The sequence below is a fragment of the Capra hircus genome, chromosome 10 (genome assembly GCF_001704415.2).
Source record: "Capra hircus breed San Clemente chromosome 10, ASM170441v1, whole genome shotgun sequence".
NCBI classification, from domain to species: Eukaryota; Metazoa; Chordata; class Mammalia; order Artiodactyla; family Bovidae; genus Capra; species Capra hircus.
In genome coordinates, this window is record NC_030817.1 from 73,134,906 (window position 1) to 73,149,338 (window position 14,433).

A 14,433-nucleotide genomic window follows, 5' to 3' on the forward strand; every position below is an offset into this window, starting at 1 on the left:
TCTCAAGGGGATAGTGGGCACTAACACCCCCTGAAGAAAGACATGACTGGCATCCACAACCAATCTAGCCCTCACACCAAAGATATTAGGCACACACAGTTTACCTAGGAATGTTCCCACATAAAAATCCAAAAGGAACTTCCCTGAAAAGTAATGAAACAGTCTTTGAGATCGTGAGTTACAAGGTTGGTTTGAAAAATGCTGATTGAATTTAATAAGATTATCAAAACAAACCTACATCATTTAAACAAGGAACTAGAAATTATAAAGATGACCCAGTCAACAATAGATAATTCAACTTCTGAGATAAGCAATCTAGAGGCAATGAATAGCTGACTAAATTATACAAAAGAACACCTGAGTGATGTATAAGATTGAAAAATGAGAATTGCACAATCAGGACAGCAGACAAAGCAAAAAGAAACAACATATAAGATCTATGGGATACTAGAAAATGTGCCAGCCTATGCATAGTAGGTCCAGAAGAAGAGAGAGAAGGGGACCCTGAATTTGAATAAATTATGGCTTAAAAACTTCCTAAACCAAAAGAAGGAAATGAATTTCCATGTATAGGAAGCATAGAGGGTTCCAAATGGACTCACACCAAGACATATCATAGTTAAAATAGCAAAAGTTAAGGCAGCAAGAGAGAAAGTCATTTACAAGGGAACACCATAAGGCTACCAGCTGATTTCTTTGCAGGCCAAGAGGGAGTGGCATGACACATTCAAAGTCCTGAAAGGAAAAAAACCCCACAACCTAGGATACTCTGACCAGCAAGATTATCATTTAGAATAGAAGAGAGAATTTCTCAGACAAGCAAAAACAGAGATTTCAGCAATACTAAGCCTACCCTAGAGAAAATGCTGAAAAGTCATCTTTAAATGGAAAGAGGCAAGAATCTATAGAAAAGGGAAAATCCCAATAGGAAGGCAAAAATATAGTAAGATTGGAGATCACTTAAATAAGCCAGTGTGTAGATTTTAAAAAAAATTGTAAATGACTAATAAACAGTAAAGGGATAAGCATGAAGATGTAAAATAGGTCATCAAAAACACAACGTGTGTGTCTCAGTGCTAGTCTCTCATCATCTCACCCTCTCCCTCGAGCCCTAAAGTCTGTTCTTTATGTCTGTGTCTCCTTCGCTGCCCTGCACATAGGATCGTCATATACGTTACCATATGTGAAACAGACAGCCAGTGGGAGTGTGGTGCGTGACGCAGGGCACCCAAAGCCCGTGCTCTGTGATAACCTGGAGGGACACGGTGGGGAGGGAGGTGGGAAGGAGGTTTAGGAGGGAAGGGACACATGTATGCCTCTGGCCAATTCATGTTGATATATAGCAGAAACCATCACAATATTGTAAAATTACCCTCCAATTAAATAAAAAAAACACAATGTAGATCTTTTAGAATGTGTTTGAACTTAAATGATTATCAGTTTATAGCAAGTAGATATAATTATGGGTCAACACATATCACATTAAACCTCAATGGGGGGAAAAAGAACAGAACTACAAACAGAGCTAGAAAACAATAAATTAAATGACAGTAAGTGCACACGTACTGGGTGTCTCAGGGCTGCACAGAGTTGGACACGACTGAAGCGACTTAGCACAAATGCATGCACATCAGTGGAACAGAACATCACAGAAATAAACCCAGGCATCTACGGTGAATTAATCTACGACAAAGGAGGCAAGGATACTTATTAGGATAGATGAATGTCTTCAACAAGGGTGTTGGGAAAACTGAATGCCACACGTAAAACAATAAAATTAAAAATTTCCTCACACCACACCGTATACAAAAAATAAACTCAAAATGGTTTAAAGACCTAAATGGAAGACCTGAAACCATAAAACTCCTGGAAGAGAACATAGGCTAAACCTCTTTTACATAAATTGCAGCAATATTTTTTGGGTCAGTCTCCCAAGGCAAAGGGAATAAAAGCAAAAATAAACAAATAGAACCTAATCAAAAGATTTTGCACAGCAAAGGAAGCCTTCCACAAGGAAAATACAATCTACAGGATGGGATAAAATGTTTGCAAATGATATGACTGACAAGAACAATACCCCAAATACACAGCTCACAAACTGAATATTAAAAACAATTCCAATCAAAGAATGGGTATAAGACTTGAATAGACATTTTTCCAAAAAAGACATATACATGATCAGTAGGTACATGAAAAAATGCTCGATATTGTTAATTACAAGAGAAATGCAAAGTAACAGTGATATAACACCTCAAACTGGTCAGAATAGTTGTCATCAAAAAGTCTGCAAATAAATGTTGGGGAGGATGTGGAGGAAAGGGAACCCTTGTACACTGGGGTAGGAATATAAATTGGCACAGCTACTATGGAAAATAATATGGATGTTCCTTAAAAAACTAAAATAGAACTACCTTATGATCCAGCTATTCCACTCCTGGGTATATATCTGGAAAAAATGAAAACTCAATTTGAAATGATACATGCACTCCAATGTTCATAGCAGCACTATTTACAATAGCCAAGACATGGAAGCAACCCAAGGGCCATCAACAGATGACTGGGTTAAAAAAATATTTCACATAATGGAATATTATTCAGCCATAAAAAGAATGAAATAGTCCCATTTGCAGCAACATAGATGGGCCTAGAGAATATGATGCTTAGTGAAGTAAGTCTAACAGAGAAAGACAAATATTTTATAACTTTATGTGAAATCTAAAAAAGAATACAAAATAAGTGTACACACAAAACAGAAACAGACTCACTGGCATAGAAAACAAACTTGTGGTTGCAAAGAGGAGAAGGTGGGAGAAGGACAAATTAGGGTTATGGAATTGATAAACTACTGCATATCAAATAGGTAAGTGGTGGCCCAGTGGCTAAGAATCTGCCTTCCAATTTGGGGGCTGTGGATTTGATCCCTAGTTGGGGAATGAAGGTCCCACGTGCCATTGAGCAGCTAAGCCTGTGAGCCACAACTAAAGAGTGCATGCCCCACAACAAGAGACCCCACGTGACACAACAAAGATCTGCAACTAAGGCCTGACATGGCCAAATACCTAAATAGTTTTAAAAATTTAAAATAGCAAGAGGGATTTAAGGTATAGCACATTATCTAATAATCTACAATGGCATATCATCTGCAGAAATGCTGAGTCACTATGTTGCACAGCTGAAACTAACATGATATTGTAAACCAACTATACTTCAATAATAATGGGAAAGAATGCCTATATTCAGAGGAATTGTGATAGGCAGGCAGAGAGAAGATTTGGGGAAAACAAGTAGGGAAATTTTTGAAAATAATCTAAAATTTAATTTTACAACAAAAATAGGAACAAAACCAAATGGAAAGAACAGGGCAAGTTACTGAGGCAAACTGTATTATCCAAAAATGGTTGTACCAATAAATTTCTCATTTCACAAGCTCTTCCTATAGTATTGTTTTGACATTCCTCCATCAGGAGGTGAGTCCTTTTTGTCCATTCCATGGGAAGAACTTCATAAATGCCTCAATCAATAGATACAATGAAAGTAACTTTAAAGCTGTGGTCAAAGAAAGTACTACCTATTTCACCTTGGACATTCAAGCAGACCTGTAGAGACAAAGGCTCTGAGGCCCCCAGCCTAGAGCGACCAACAGTTTGCCAGCCAAGTGAGTCAGCCACCTTGAAGGCTAATGTTCCAGCCATCCAGAAGACTGCAGACCCAATGGATACAGCGCTAGAACAATATGAGATTCCAAGTGAGAACTGTCCAGTTGAGTTCTTCTCAAACTAAAAAGAACCATGAAAAATAAGTGATTATGGTTTACTAACACTGAATTTGGGGATATTTTGTTATGCAGCAGCTGATAACTATAAAGTTACCTTCTCTTACCTTTCATCCTCACATAATGATGGGCATGAAGCAAACATTACCTGGAGAAGACTGAGAGGCCTACAAACAGGCATAGCTGGTGCAAGCCAACATTAATGTCTTATTTCCATGAATACATCATATGCAGGTGAAAGCAGACAGCTAGACTCTAAAGGGGAATATTTAGTCTCAAGAAGTTATGGCCTGTTAGTTAGACCATCGGCATACCTGGACTACTTAAAGAATAGGCAAATATGTACACTTAAAAATTCAACAGGTACCAGTATGCTCTGCAAGGGAGAGTAAATCTCAGTAAATCAAAGAGATTCTTCCTAAGGTGGAATATTTTTCCTAGGGCTTTATGATACAGAAGTCTCCAACCTCTACTAAGTGCTTTAATTCAGGGTACAACTTTAATAATGGTTTCCCCAAACCCTTAGGAGCGTTTGGACCCTACTTTCCAAACAACAGTTCCAGAACATTTCTCCATAATGGGGTCTTTTGAAGAACAGAACTTAATGTGATGAATGAGTTGAGCAGTGGGAAGGGCTTTGGCCTTAGGGTCAAGAGATGTGGATTCTAGTCTTGATGTATTCACTAATGGTGAGTATAACTTTCAACAAGTCCCTTGAATTACAGTGGTTTTCAACTCTGTGAAATGGAGATTTTTATCCAGTATTGAAGATTTTTGCAGCTCTATGATTCTGATTTTAAAGCTCTCCTAGTGATAAAACATCTCCCCAGATGATAACTATGTGTGTTCATTAAACTCATTAGGGCATATTTCAACAAACTTCTAGAACTCAAGAGTGCATGGCATTCAGGTATACTGAACAAATGAATCAGTTAAACATGCAATCACAAAGACTGCTCTTCTATTTCACAGAGCAGTGTTTTGCTGAAAGTCTTTAATTTTTTCTTAAATACCTGCATTTATCTTATCATCTGCCTGAAAAGAATTTGAATGTTGTGTTTAGTGTTAAAATACAATTATATTTCTGTTCTGTTTCCATACTTTACCAATTCATAACACAAAGTCACCAATCCTTGTGGTTCTCCACCCCACACCCAACCTTGGGTAATTTATGTTCAAGCAGAGTTGCTTTCAGGTCAGTACAGTTGAGACCATGCTTGGGTGGGTTTGTCTGTTTGGTGTTAGCCTTGAATACCTAGCCAGATTTCCCATTGTTGGTGTAGAGGACAGAGGAGAAAGAAGAAAATGCGAATGATGGACTTACCAAGATCCAGCTTTTGTAGTTCAGTAGTAATGCTGCCCTTGAGCAATAATGCAAGTTATAAATGATTGGTATTCTCCACATTACAGCCCTGTTGGGATACTATCTTAAATGCCTCATGGAAACAGATCTGTACTGCACACCAGACAGACATGAAACCAAAATTTATTAAAATACCCTTAGCATATTTACAATTGGAAGCCATGAATGCAGTTCTCTGCAAGTTCCAAAAAAATAGAATTCTATCTCTTAAATTAACAGAGGTATCAACAGTAGGATAAATATAATCTATCAGAGATAGAAGTCTTTGAATAGACAATCTACATTTTCTAACCAATATGTATATATTATATACATAGTATATGTACAATTGATGTGAGGACCAAGTAGTGTCAGGAAGGAAAAAAATATATATATACACACACATTCATTACGTACAAATCAGTATTGATTCCTTCACCTTTTCTTTTTAAAAATAAATAATTTATTTGGTTTGCAAATAACATTTACAAGTTCAACTAGCGAGCATTTCTCAGTTTTGACAAAATTAAATATGCAAAAAAATTAGAAATACATATTCTTAAAAATTTAAAGGGAAAAAAATACCTGAATCCAATTAGCTTATTAAAAAATATCCACAAGTGTGTAATATAAGGTTTCACGTCTTTAAAGTGCCTTCTCATTTCTCAAACTGTCTTCATTATTGCATAAAAAATCCTTTAAGATTACATCTACAGATTGTTCTAATAATTAAACAGAAAAGCCAACTTTTTTCCAGGTCAAATGGTTGAATATTTAAGATATGCTTAAACTTTCTTTTTAAGTGCTTTCAAGAGGGTAACAGTTACTGTTGATCTGAAAATAACCACAAATTGTCAACATCCTGACCCAGCCTCGTGAAGATGTTTGAATCATGAGTAGTAGTAAGAACTGAGGGGCAATAAAAAGCCTATGATTCAAAATATTTGCACAGAATTTAGTCACTTTGTCCAGCAGCACAGAGATTCAACACTTGAGTCTTACATATCATAGCTGGTGACCTGGACTGATTTATACATTTATCAAAAGAATGGTCCTTCATTAGACAGTTTTAAAGTAAAACTCTCTGGGAAACTGAGAAGGACTGGAACCACACCTCTCCTCAAGCTTCTTAAAATAAAGTAGAATAATAATAAAAAAAGAAATGTATTTTCCATTTCTTTTATGGATTTTTCCCTCTTTGCTTAAGTGATGAGGTGGTGCTGACATTAACAAGAAGCAGTCACAAGGCTGTGTCTCTCTTGGTGACAGCAGAGCTCCCTGTCCACAGGGCTGGGGGATGGAGCACGGGTGTGGAGCGATGGAGTGAGGGCTGAGGGGCACTTCAGGTGTCTGTGGGGGAAACAGGGACAGAAAGCCGGGTCTTGGAGAAACAGTAAAGCGAGGCAAATGTCACTGTGGGATGTGAAGGAAGGGGAGGCAATGCAGAAGTACTGAAAGGAGAAAAATGACATGAAGCTTGATGCCAAAATGAATTTTAAACAGGCAGAGAGGAAACAGGAAGGTTCATGGACAACTGATCCCATGGAAATTAATCTGAAATTCAATGAAGTTATTTCAGCAAGCACAGGCCAGTCCACTAGTACGTATCTGCTTTTCCAGCACACTGTCAAGCATGGACCAATAGGAGATACCAAGCAGTCCCACTGCCCTCATACATATGCCCTGAGCTTCTGTTGAAAGGCTGCCCATGATACAACCATGGCAACAGTCACCAGCTCCCTAACAATGCATTATATCAGCAAAACATTACACCCTGGCCTTGTTCAAATTTTCCTTTTCTACTGTCTATTTTCCTCCATCATCCCATTGCTTGCAATCTCATAAGGCAAAATGAAGACACATAACTGCATGGATCAAATTAATTTTAGGAAACAGGGTCAAGGGTGTTGCTAAGAAAATTAAACCCTAAAGGTCTTGAAATAATTTACATTTCTGTTAGGCCTGATTCTCATTAGGACACTGACTTCATTTGGGTTCTGGGCAGGCAGGCCAGTACTGACTTTCCAGGCCAAAGCACGATCCCCTAAATCAAAGTCCAGGGGCACTCTGCTTCCCATGCTAGTCCAAATTAAAACTCAATGAAAAGGAAAAGACTATGATGAATCAATGACATGTTTTCTCCGAAGAATCTTAAAAATTCTTCAACTTCTAATTTTTAAAGTTTCTGTCTTTTGAGGAATATCTTCGATTGCTTCTTTAAAGAGAAGTCCTTTTTTCTTAATGCTTATGTTCTTCAAAGATTCTACATCCTACTACTAATAATCACATTATTTGCATCTTGAGAAATTAAAGAATTGTAAAATTAATATTTGGTATAGACTTAGCCCCAAATCCCATGTATGTCACCCTGGGCTAAAAGAATGGTCACTAGACTTACCCCTCTTACCCATGGACTTGTTTCTAAAGGAAATGGACATCTTTAGAGGATTTTGCAGGGGGCAATATGAGTGGGTTGACACTTCATGCCTTGGTGGTCAGATGTGAAGGAATAAGATTATAGATAGGAGCAAGTTGCCAAGAACAAAGGGGGTAAAATGAGCTACTTATAGTTTGCTGAAATATATCAAAGATGTATAGATTATAAATCTCTTATGGGGACAACAGTATAATCTTTGTATGCTATGTACCCAATTTTATATACTTCATAGAAAGCTGGAATTCAAAAATCCATTCCAAGAGATCCCAGAAAGCTGTGCATTCCTAAACATACCTATCAACCATGTCATGGGGCAGTGGAGGGTAACTTCCTTTATACTCAGTGGTCCATGGGACTAGCCTCTCATTCTAGAAAGCTGGCCCAGATGAATAAACAAAAATCCATTTGTTTCATGAGACAAGAATGGAAGCAAGTCTTAGAAGAGAACAGGAAAGGAAAGTATGTATGATTTTGCCAAAGATGTTGATAGACCTCTGGGAATGCATGCCTGAAAACATTAGATTTCTTACTTGATATACTAAGTATAAAACACTGCCAGCTCACACTTTATATGGGGAGAAGTACTCATTCTCTTTTAAGACATTCTTACAGCTTCACAGACAGAAGAACCCCTTGGTGTCTGCCCAGGTAGAATTTAGGCAAACACTCAGCCTACAAAACAGCTTAAGAGTGGTAGAAGGTTGTTTATTCCATGGAGAAGAAGGCCAAATTGCTGTGGGAAATTGGGCTCATTTGCATTTCCCTCACCCAGTGCCACTGAATTTCACACAAAGCATTAAAAAAAAAACAAACCCAAAACAACAGCCCACAGAAGTCTATGAATAAGCTTTCAGAAAAGGATACAATGATGATTCTTAGTATATTTAAGAAAATATTAAAAAATAAAAAGTTAGATGAGATGGACTGTAAAATAAATGAACAGCTTTAGCTACCACTGTATATAAAAACTTGAGATTAAGCCAGTCTTTCCCAGATTATAGCGTGAAGAAGATATTCATGAACAAGTACTCTAGAGACATAATACACAAGAATGAGTTTGAGCTCTGATTAAAGTGAACCATCATATCAGAGAAAGGAGGACAAGAAGAAAAAGGTCCTCTGTGTTCCTGTTTATCACCAGGATGACTGAGAGAGGAGCTGGGGCTGGAGAGGTAATGAATCCAGAAGCTCCAGGGAGGACAGTCTGACCTACTGGATGCGGCTTGATTTGCCCTGCTAGTCTCTTCATTGGCACCTTAAGAGACAGACACCTTGCTGACATCTGCATATCCTCACATTTCCAGGTCAGCTGTCAACTATAAAAATTTCCCAAATGCTAAGTTTATATCACAGGGTTGATTAAGGGTCTTGGAAGAAATAAAACTACTGAACTGGCTTCCAGTCTGACATGTTAATACTCTGGAATTCACTACTTCCCAGCAAAGCACTGATCTGGGAAGGTCTAGTAGATTGCCTGCTCCCTGGGAGGGGAAATGAAGAACTGTGAAACTAAATTTCAGTACCTCTAACAAGGTGTCAACAACTGACGGGTTTGCAGAAATGACACAAAATGAGCCTCCGAGTCACATACAGTGGTGTAACTGAGCCCAGTGATGCCTGGATTCAGTCACTAATGGAGTTATAAACACAGTTATGTGAGTCTCAAGGAGCCAGACCTGCTAAAGCCTGTGCCAAAAGGTGCCTTTAAATGATTTCTGCACCAATAACAGACAAGGTTCCAACCAGCCAGACTGTCTCTCTCCATAGCTGGAAAATGGAAATATGTTCAACAAAGTTATTTACATTTTGGAAAAGTTAAAAACTAGACATTCATTCCAAATACTGTAAACTTGTCTGCACAGATTTGTTTCTCTTGTAGATTTCTTTATGATAACAAAGTAGCTGACATGAATGAAAGTTCATTTCTTTATTCAGTCCACCCTCTTTAGCTGTGTTTCTATGGTGAAAACCTGATATATGAAGTGTGGTATTCATGGTTTTCTGGATGGTCCATCCATTTATGAACTGCTTTTACAAGAGAATCAGAGAAAGGAAATTTTAATTGTCTAACACTTCTTTCTTTACATACCACTTCTCTTTGTATGTGATTTTTCCAAAAATAAATTGTTCAGAGCAATACTTCACTCTCTTGAATCTATTTTGAAAATTGCCTGGTTTAGGCTGAAGTCTCCAGTGGGCAGTTAAGAGCTTTTACTTTGTCCACACTCATCAGCCCTCACAGCTGTTCTAATTCTTATATGTGTAGGACCTCTACAACACTGGGTTTCACAACATGTCCTTCTTTTGTGATTCAGGAACTAATTAATTTGTCGACTTCCAAATCTGCTGATGCTTCTTTTCCCCTTCTACCTTTTGGTCTTTTTGTTTTTAAATGATGAGAACGGGCAAGATCAAAGAAAAATGAAGCTCAAATCTAGCGGAGTCCTTGTTAGCAATTTTTAGACTATTTAAACTAACTATAGAATTGGATATTTGATATTTGCATCAGTTATTTTGGGGGGAAAAGCTATATTTTTTTGACTTCTTCCTTCCTCTCCACACAGAAAGCTCCAAATTGGTTTTATCTTTGTTTGGCAAGGGCAGTAGTACTACAGAACAGACCAATTTAGAATGATTGGTCTGAATAAAGTTCCCATGTCAGTGTTACAGTCTGGTTACTGGGAAAGAGCCCACAGGTCTGCACTGCTAATTCCCTTTCAGATTCTGGCTGACTAGGTGCTGCCTGCTGTGTGCAATGAGCTATGTCAGTGACACCAGGCAAGAATGAAATAGAAATAAAATATGATGTCCAACAAAGAAGTAAAATTTCCCCATGCAGGTGATATAATCTAGAGAGAGAGATATGCAATCCCAGTCCAACAAGCAAACCTTTACGAAAAATACACTTACATATCTTTTGATACATCTGATCACGGTCTTGGAAGAACTGGACCAATGACTTCTTCACCTTGCTGAACACTACCAAAGAGCTTTTTTCCTTCCTTTAGTTTCTCCACCAGCAGCAGATGAGCTTTTAGGGAAATGCCTTTCCTTACGGGACTTATGAGAAAAGGAGGTGCCTGAGAGCAGCTGAGCAGGCGTGCAGCGTCTACTATTCTAACCGGGAAGAAAAGAGGACTGGAGACTGGAGTCCAATCTGGCATCCGGTTTCTCATCATGTTGCCCACTGTTTTGGCTAAAACATTTAAAGATGGAAGAGCACGACTGGATCTCTTTATTCTACACTTCCCAGATTTCAGACTTTTTTTCTTCATAGTTCCTGGGTCGTTGCAATGAATGTTTAAAGAGATTTCATAGACATCAACCCAAGGATTCAAAAGGTAACTTCTGAGCAGCAGGTCTATCACCTGTGACTCCTGGGCCTTGACAAACCATCATATCGTTCTTCTTGGCTACCTTTTCCCTTCACCATGCCTCTGCCCATAAACTGCCTCTTCTTGGGTTAAAAAGCCATATAGCACACCTCCGCCTCACTTGATCCTCAATACTTCATAGGCCTGTGTTTTTTACCTAACATGTTTATATAACGCTTTTATGTCATATATGATATACTTGTGTGCTCGATGATTATGCAGGTTTTGCAAGAATCTGAACTGCTATCCACTGTGTCCTCAGCTTTAATGAACCTTAACTAGGCAGAGATGATGCTGTTACAAGTTAGGGTTTCTCTGAGTCTGATTAGTAAGTCAAATATGTCTGGTTACATGCAGAGTAGAAATACTGGCCACTGTCCCTCTTTGCAGGCAAGGCTGTGCTAAGAACAGCCAGACATGCCCCAGCTGCTAAGTGTACCCCAACTACTTACTCATGAAAAGTTTAGCGACACCTGCTGTAGTTAACACAATCTCAGCTGCATTTTGGAGAGGTCATTCTCTCAGGGCCTCTGGGTTGTTTAAGATGGTCCACCTTGGACAAAGTCTTGTGAACTTTTACCAAGCATCAGGTCAAGTTACAAATGAGGGCACCGTCACACTGCAGTCCATGTGCGGACTTGGGAGGGGTGTCCGGATACCTAAAGCAGGATGCCAATTGGGTGACAGTCAGGGGGATCGTGCCATGGTGTCTCCACACACTAACAGTATGTTGGACTCACTAGGTTTTCCCAACAAAGGTAGGCAAACTCTGCTCTTTAGAAAAGGTTTTATTTTGCTGCCAATTTCTGGTCTGTCCACTAGAATGAAATCCAACTTGAACATGGGTAAAACAGGTGCTTTTTCTTTTGCCTGTTAACACTAGGACTGTCAACAGAGCACACGGTAGCTGTAAGTAGGATTTGTTTCAAATTGAGGAATTTCTTAGGTCCTCACCATTAAGTGCAAATGAAGAGAAAAACAATCTAAGAAAGCAGTATGAAAGGCTTGCTCACAAGCAACTACTATTAGTCATGTAAGTTCTTACCAGCTCTTCTGTTTTACTTGTCTCATTCTTTTATTTTTTTGGGAAAAAAAACAAACAAACCATGTTATTATATTCCTTTTTTTTAATTATTAGAAAGAGTGGCTAGCACCTGCAGGAATGGCTTTGTGACTAGATTTGATCCTGACTCTGCATTCCTGGGCATTGTATTAGGATATGGCGCTACTTTAATGGGCTATATCTATTATGGGGTCCCCGTGGGGGCTGATAACTAGCAGGCAGGTCCTGGGTAGACACTCAGGTACCTGGCAAGTTGAGGGATTCTGGCAAGATGCTGGGGCAAGGGGCAGCTCACACATGACCAGCAGATGGGGAAGGGTGTTAAGGTTTCTGCTCTTCTCTGGATGGTCTTCCATCAGTTGGGAGGAGAAAGCTTGGACCTCTCTCCTTTCAAGACTGAAACCTGATAGGCTTTGATCCTTACCTCATTTCACCCCAAGTCTCCTCTCTTCTCCTCTCGCAGCACAGGAGAGTGCTTTAAGGAAAAAATGTCAGGCGAGAGGTCCAAGGTGGTTTTCCTGTGACTCTAGAGGCAGTAATCACATGGGCTTCCAGGGTCAGAAAAAACTACCTATTGAACTCAAAATTCAATATCATTCAATATCAATGTAATCACCCTCTTCCCATTTTGATGTAAAGAAATTTTTTACTACCCTCTCTTTTTTGGACATTAACCCCCCCTGCTTCAACCATAAGTCACATGTCTGTCAGTCAAGGTCATGATAAACAGCTGCAAGTAGCAGTTGCTCTCCTGTCTAGACACTGCCTCCCAGGGTGCGTGGGAGAGGTCCAGCCATATTCAGTCCCAGAACCTGGTGTACAGCTCAGCTGCAGTTCAACACGGTATATCCACTCATAGACGATTTGAGGTGTGAAATGTACTCTGACTGATACTGCGTCACTCATCAAAGCAGATGCTTTGACCCCAAGTCTGTTGCTGCTCAGTTATCATAGTTTTTTGTTGTTGTTGTTTTTTTTAAAAAAAGAAGGGGTAGAGAATTCCTAGTGGCCTAGGAAACCTCAATGAATGGATACAAAAACAGAAGAATGGGTCTTGCTAAATGGCTGATGCCAACTACATGCATTATAATTTGTTCTCCAGAAAGAAGTTTATGACTATTGAACTTCCTTCTCCATCCATGTATAATTCCATGTTCTGTTCTCTCTAGCACATGAAAAACAACGAAAAAATAACGATTTCTTAAGTATGGGGCATAGAGTCTTGGGCCTCTTAAAATAATTCTGGTTAAGTCTCAACATTTTTGGCAAGAAGGGTGCTTCAGGATCTTGCTGCAATAGAATGAAAATTCAGATCAATAATCAAACCAGCAGGCTTGATTATTATAAAGATCAAGGCTTGAACTAGCTCAAGGCAGCTGTCACAAAAAATCCATCTTTTCTTCTTTCACAAGTTTACATGTATCATGCTTGGGTTTGAAAGCTTAAGGTCCCTGATTAAAAAAAAAAAAAGAAGAAAAACTCAAAAAAGTCTTGGTAATTCTCTGGTCTTGTAGCAGAGCGAACTTTGGACCTCTAGAAGAAACAGTTCTCAAATACTTCTTCAGCGGCATTTCATTGTTCCTATGGCTTAACAAGGGACTTCTTCAAGAAGGCACAGGGTGCTCGGAAAGAGATGAGCAAAAGAAACACTGAGTGAAGTATCTTTTGAGGACTTCTCGTAGCACTGGTGTTACAGAGGGTCATGCGGGTGCTATGCCTCACCAACACTGTTCTCCTGTGTCTCTGTGTTAGTTGGTGCTCACACTAGCTTCCTTCTGACGCAGTCTTTCCTTCTGTTATTTGAGACAAAAATTGAGTTTATTGTTATTCCTTTTCCTAAATTTTCACCTTTCTCAAATTTTGATATGTTTCTCAAATGTTGGTCTATGATGTTGAATAGAGTTGTACCAAATGCCCTAGAAATGAGAGGATAGAGGCCTGGGGAAGGAGCAGTGGATAATGAGGGAAGAAGACAAAAATCTGAGTTGAGCCCACTGCCACCAAAAATATAGATATACCATACAAAGCTGAGTGTACCAAATACACCACCAAATGGGCACAGAATGTTTCCATTCAGGTAGGAGCTCTGAAAGCCAACCATGGCTGTCCCTGATGAAGTCAAACTTCCCCATTTCTCACTCAACATTTGCTGAGCTGTTGATGGGGTTGTTAGGAGAACATCATTGTTGGTTAACAGAAATCATCTCACTTATACCCCACTTAGGTGGTCAAAGAATTTAAAGCAACTGGCAAAAGTACTAGTGAAGAATAAAGAAGTAACTTCACAACTAGTAAAATATAACTAGAAAGTGGCTAAGCTGGGACTTGAACCTCTATACCTTGGTTTCCTAACCATTCAGCTATTCCAACTGTTTCATGGAGATTCCTTGCGATCAGTATTGCAAATGGGACTGTGGAGGACAGCTTCCCTTCATGGCTAGGAAG

At 39.1% G+C, this 14,433-nt stretch overlaps 1 protein-coding gene across 2 annotated transcripts in view; it reads right to left on the reverse strand.

Annotated features, from left to right (window-relative positions):
• Nucleotides 9,432-14,433, reverse strand: part of FMN1 (formin 1) — a 437,404-nt gene continuing 432,402 nt past the window's right edge. For both annotated transcript variants that reach the window (XM_018054501.1, XM_018054499.1), the window contains one exon: nucleotides 9,432-13,781. In XM_018054501.1, the coding sequence (XP_017909990.1) occupies nucleotides 13,737-13,781 (45 nt within the window). In that variant the 3' untranslated portion in view covers nucleotides 9,432-13,736. The remainder of the gene's footprint in view (nucleotides 13,782-14,433) is intronic.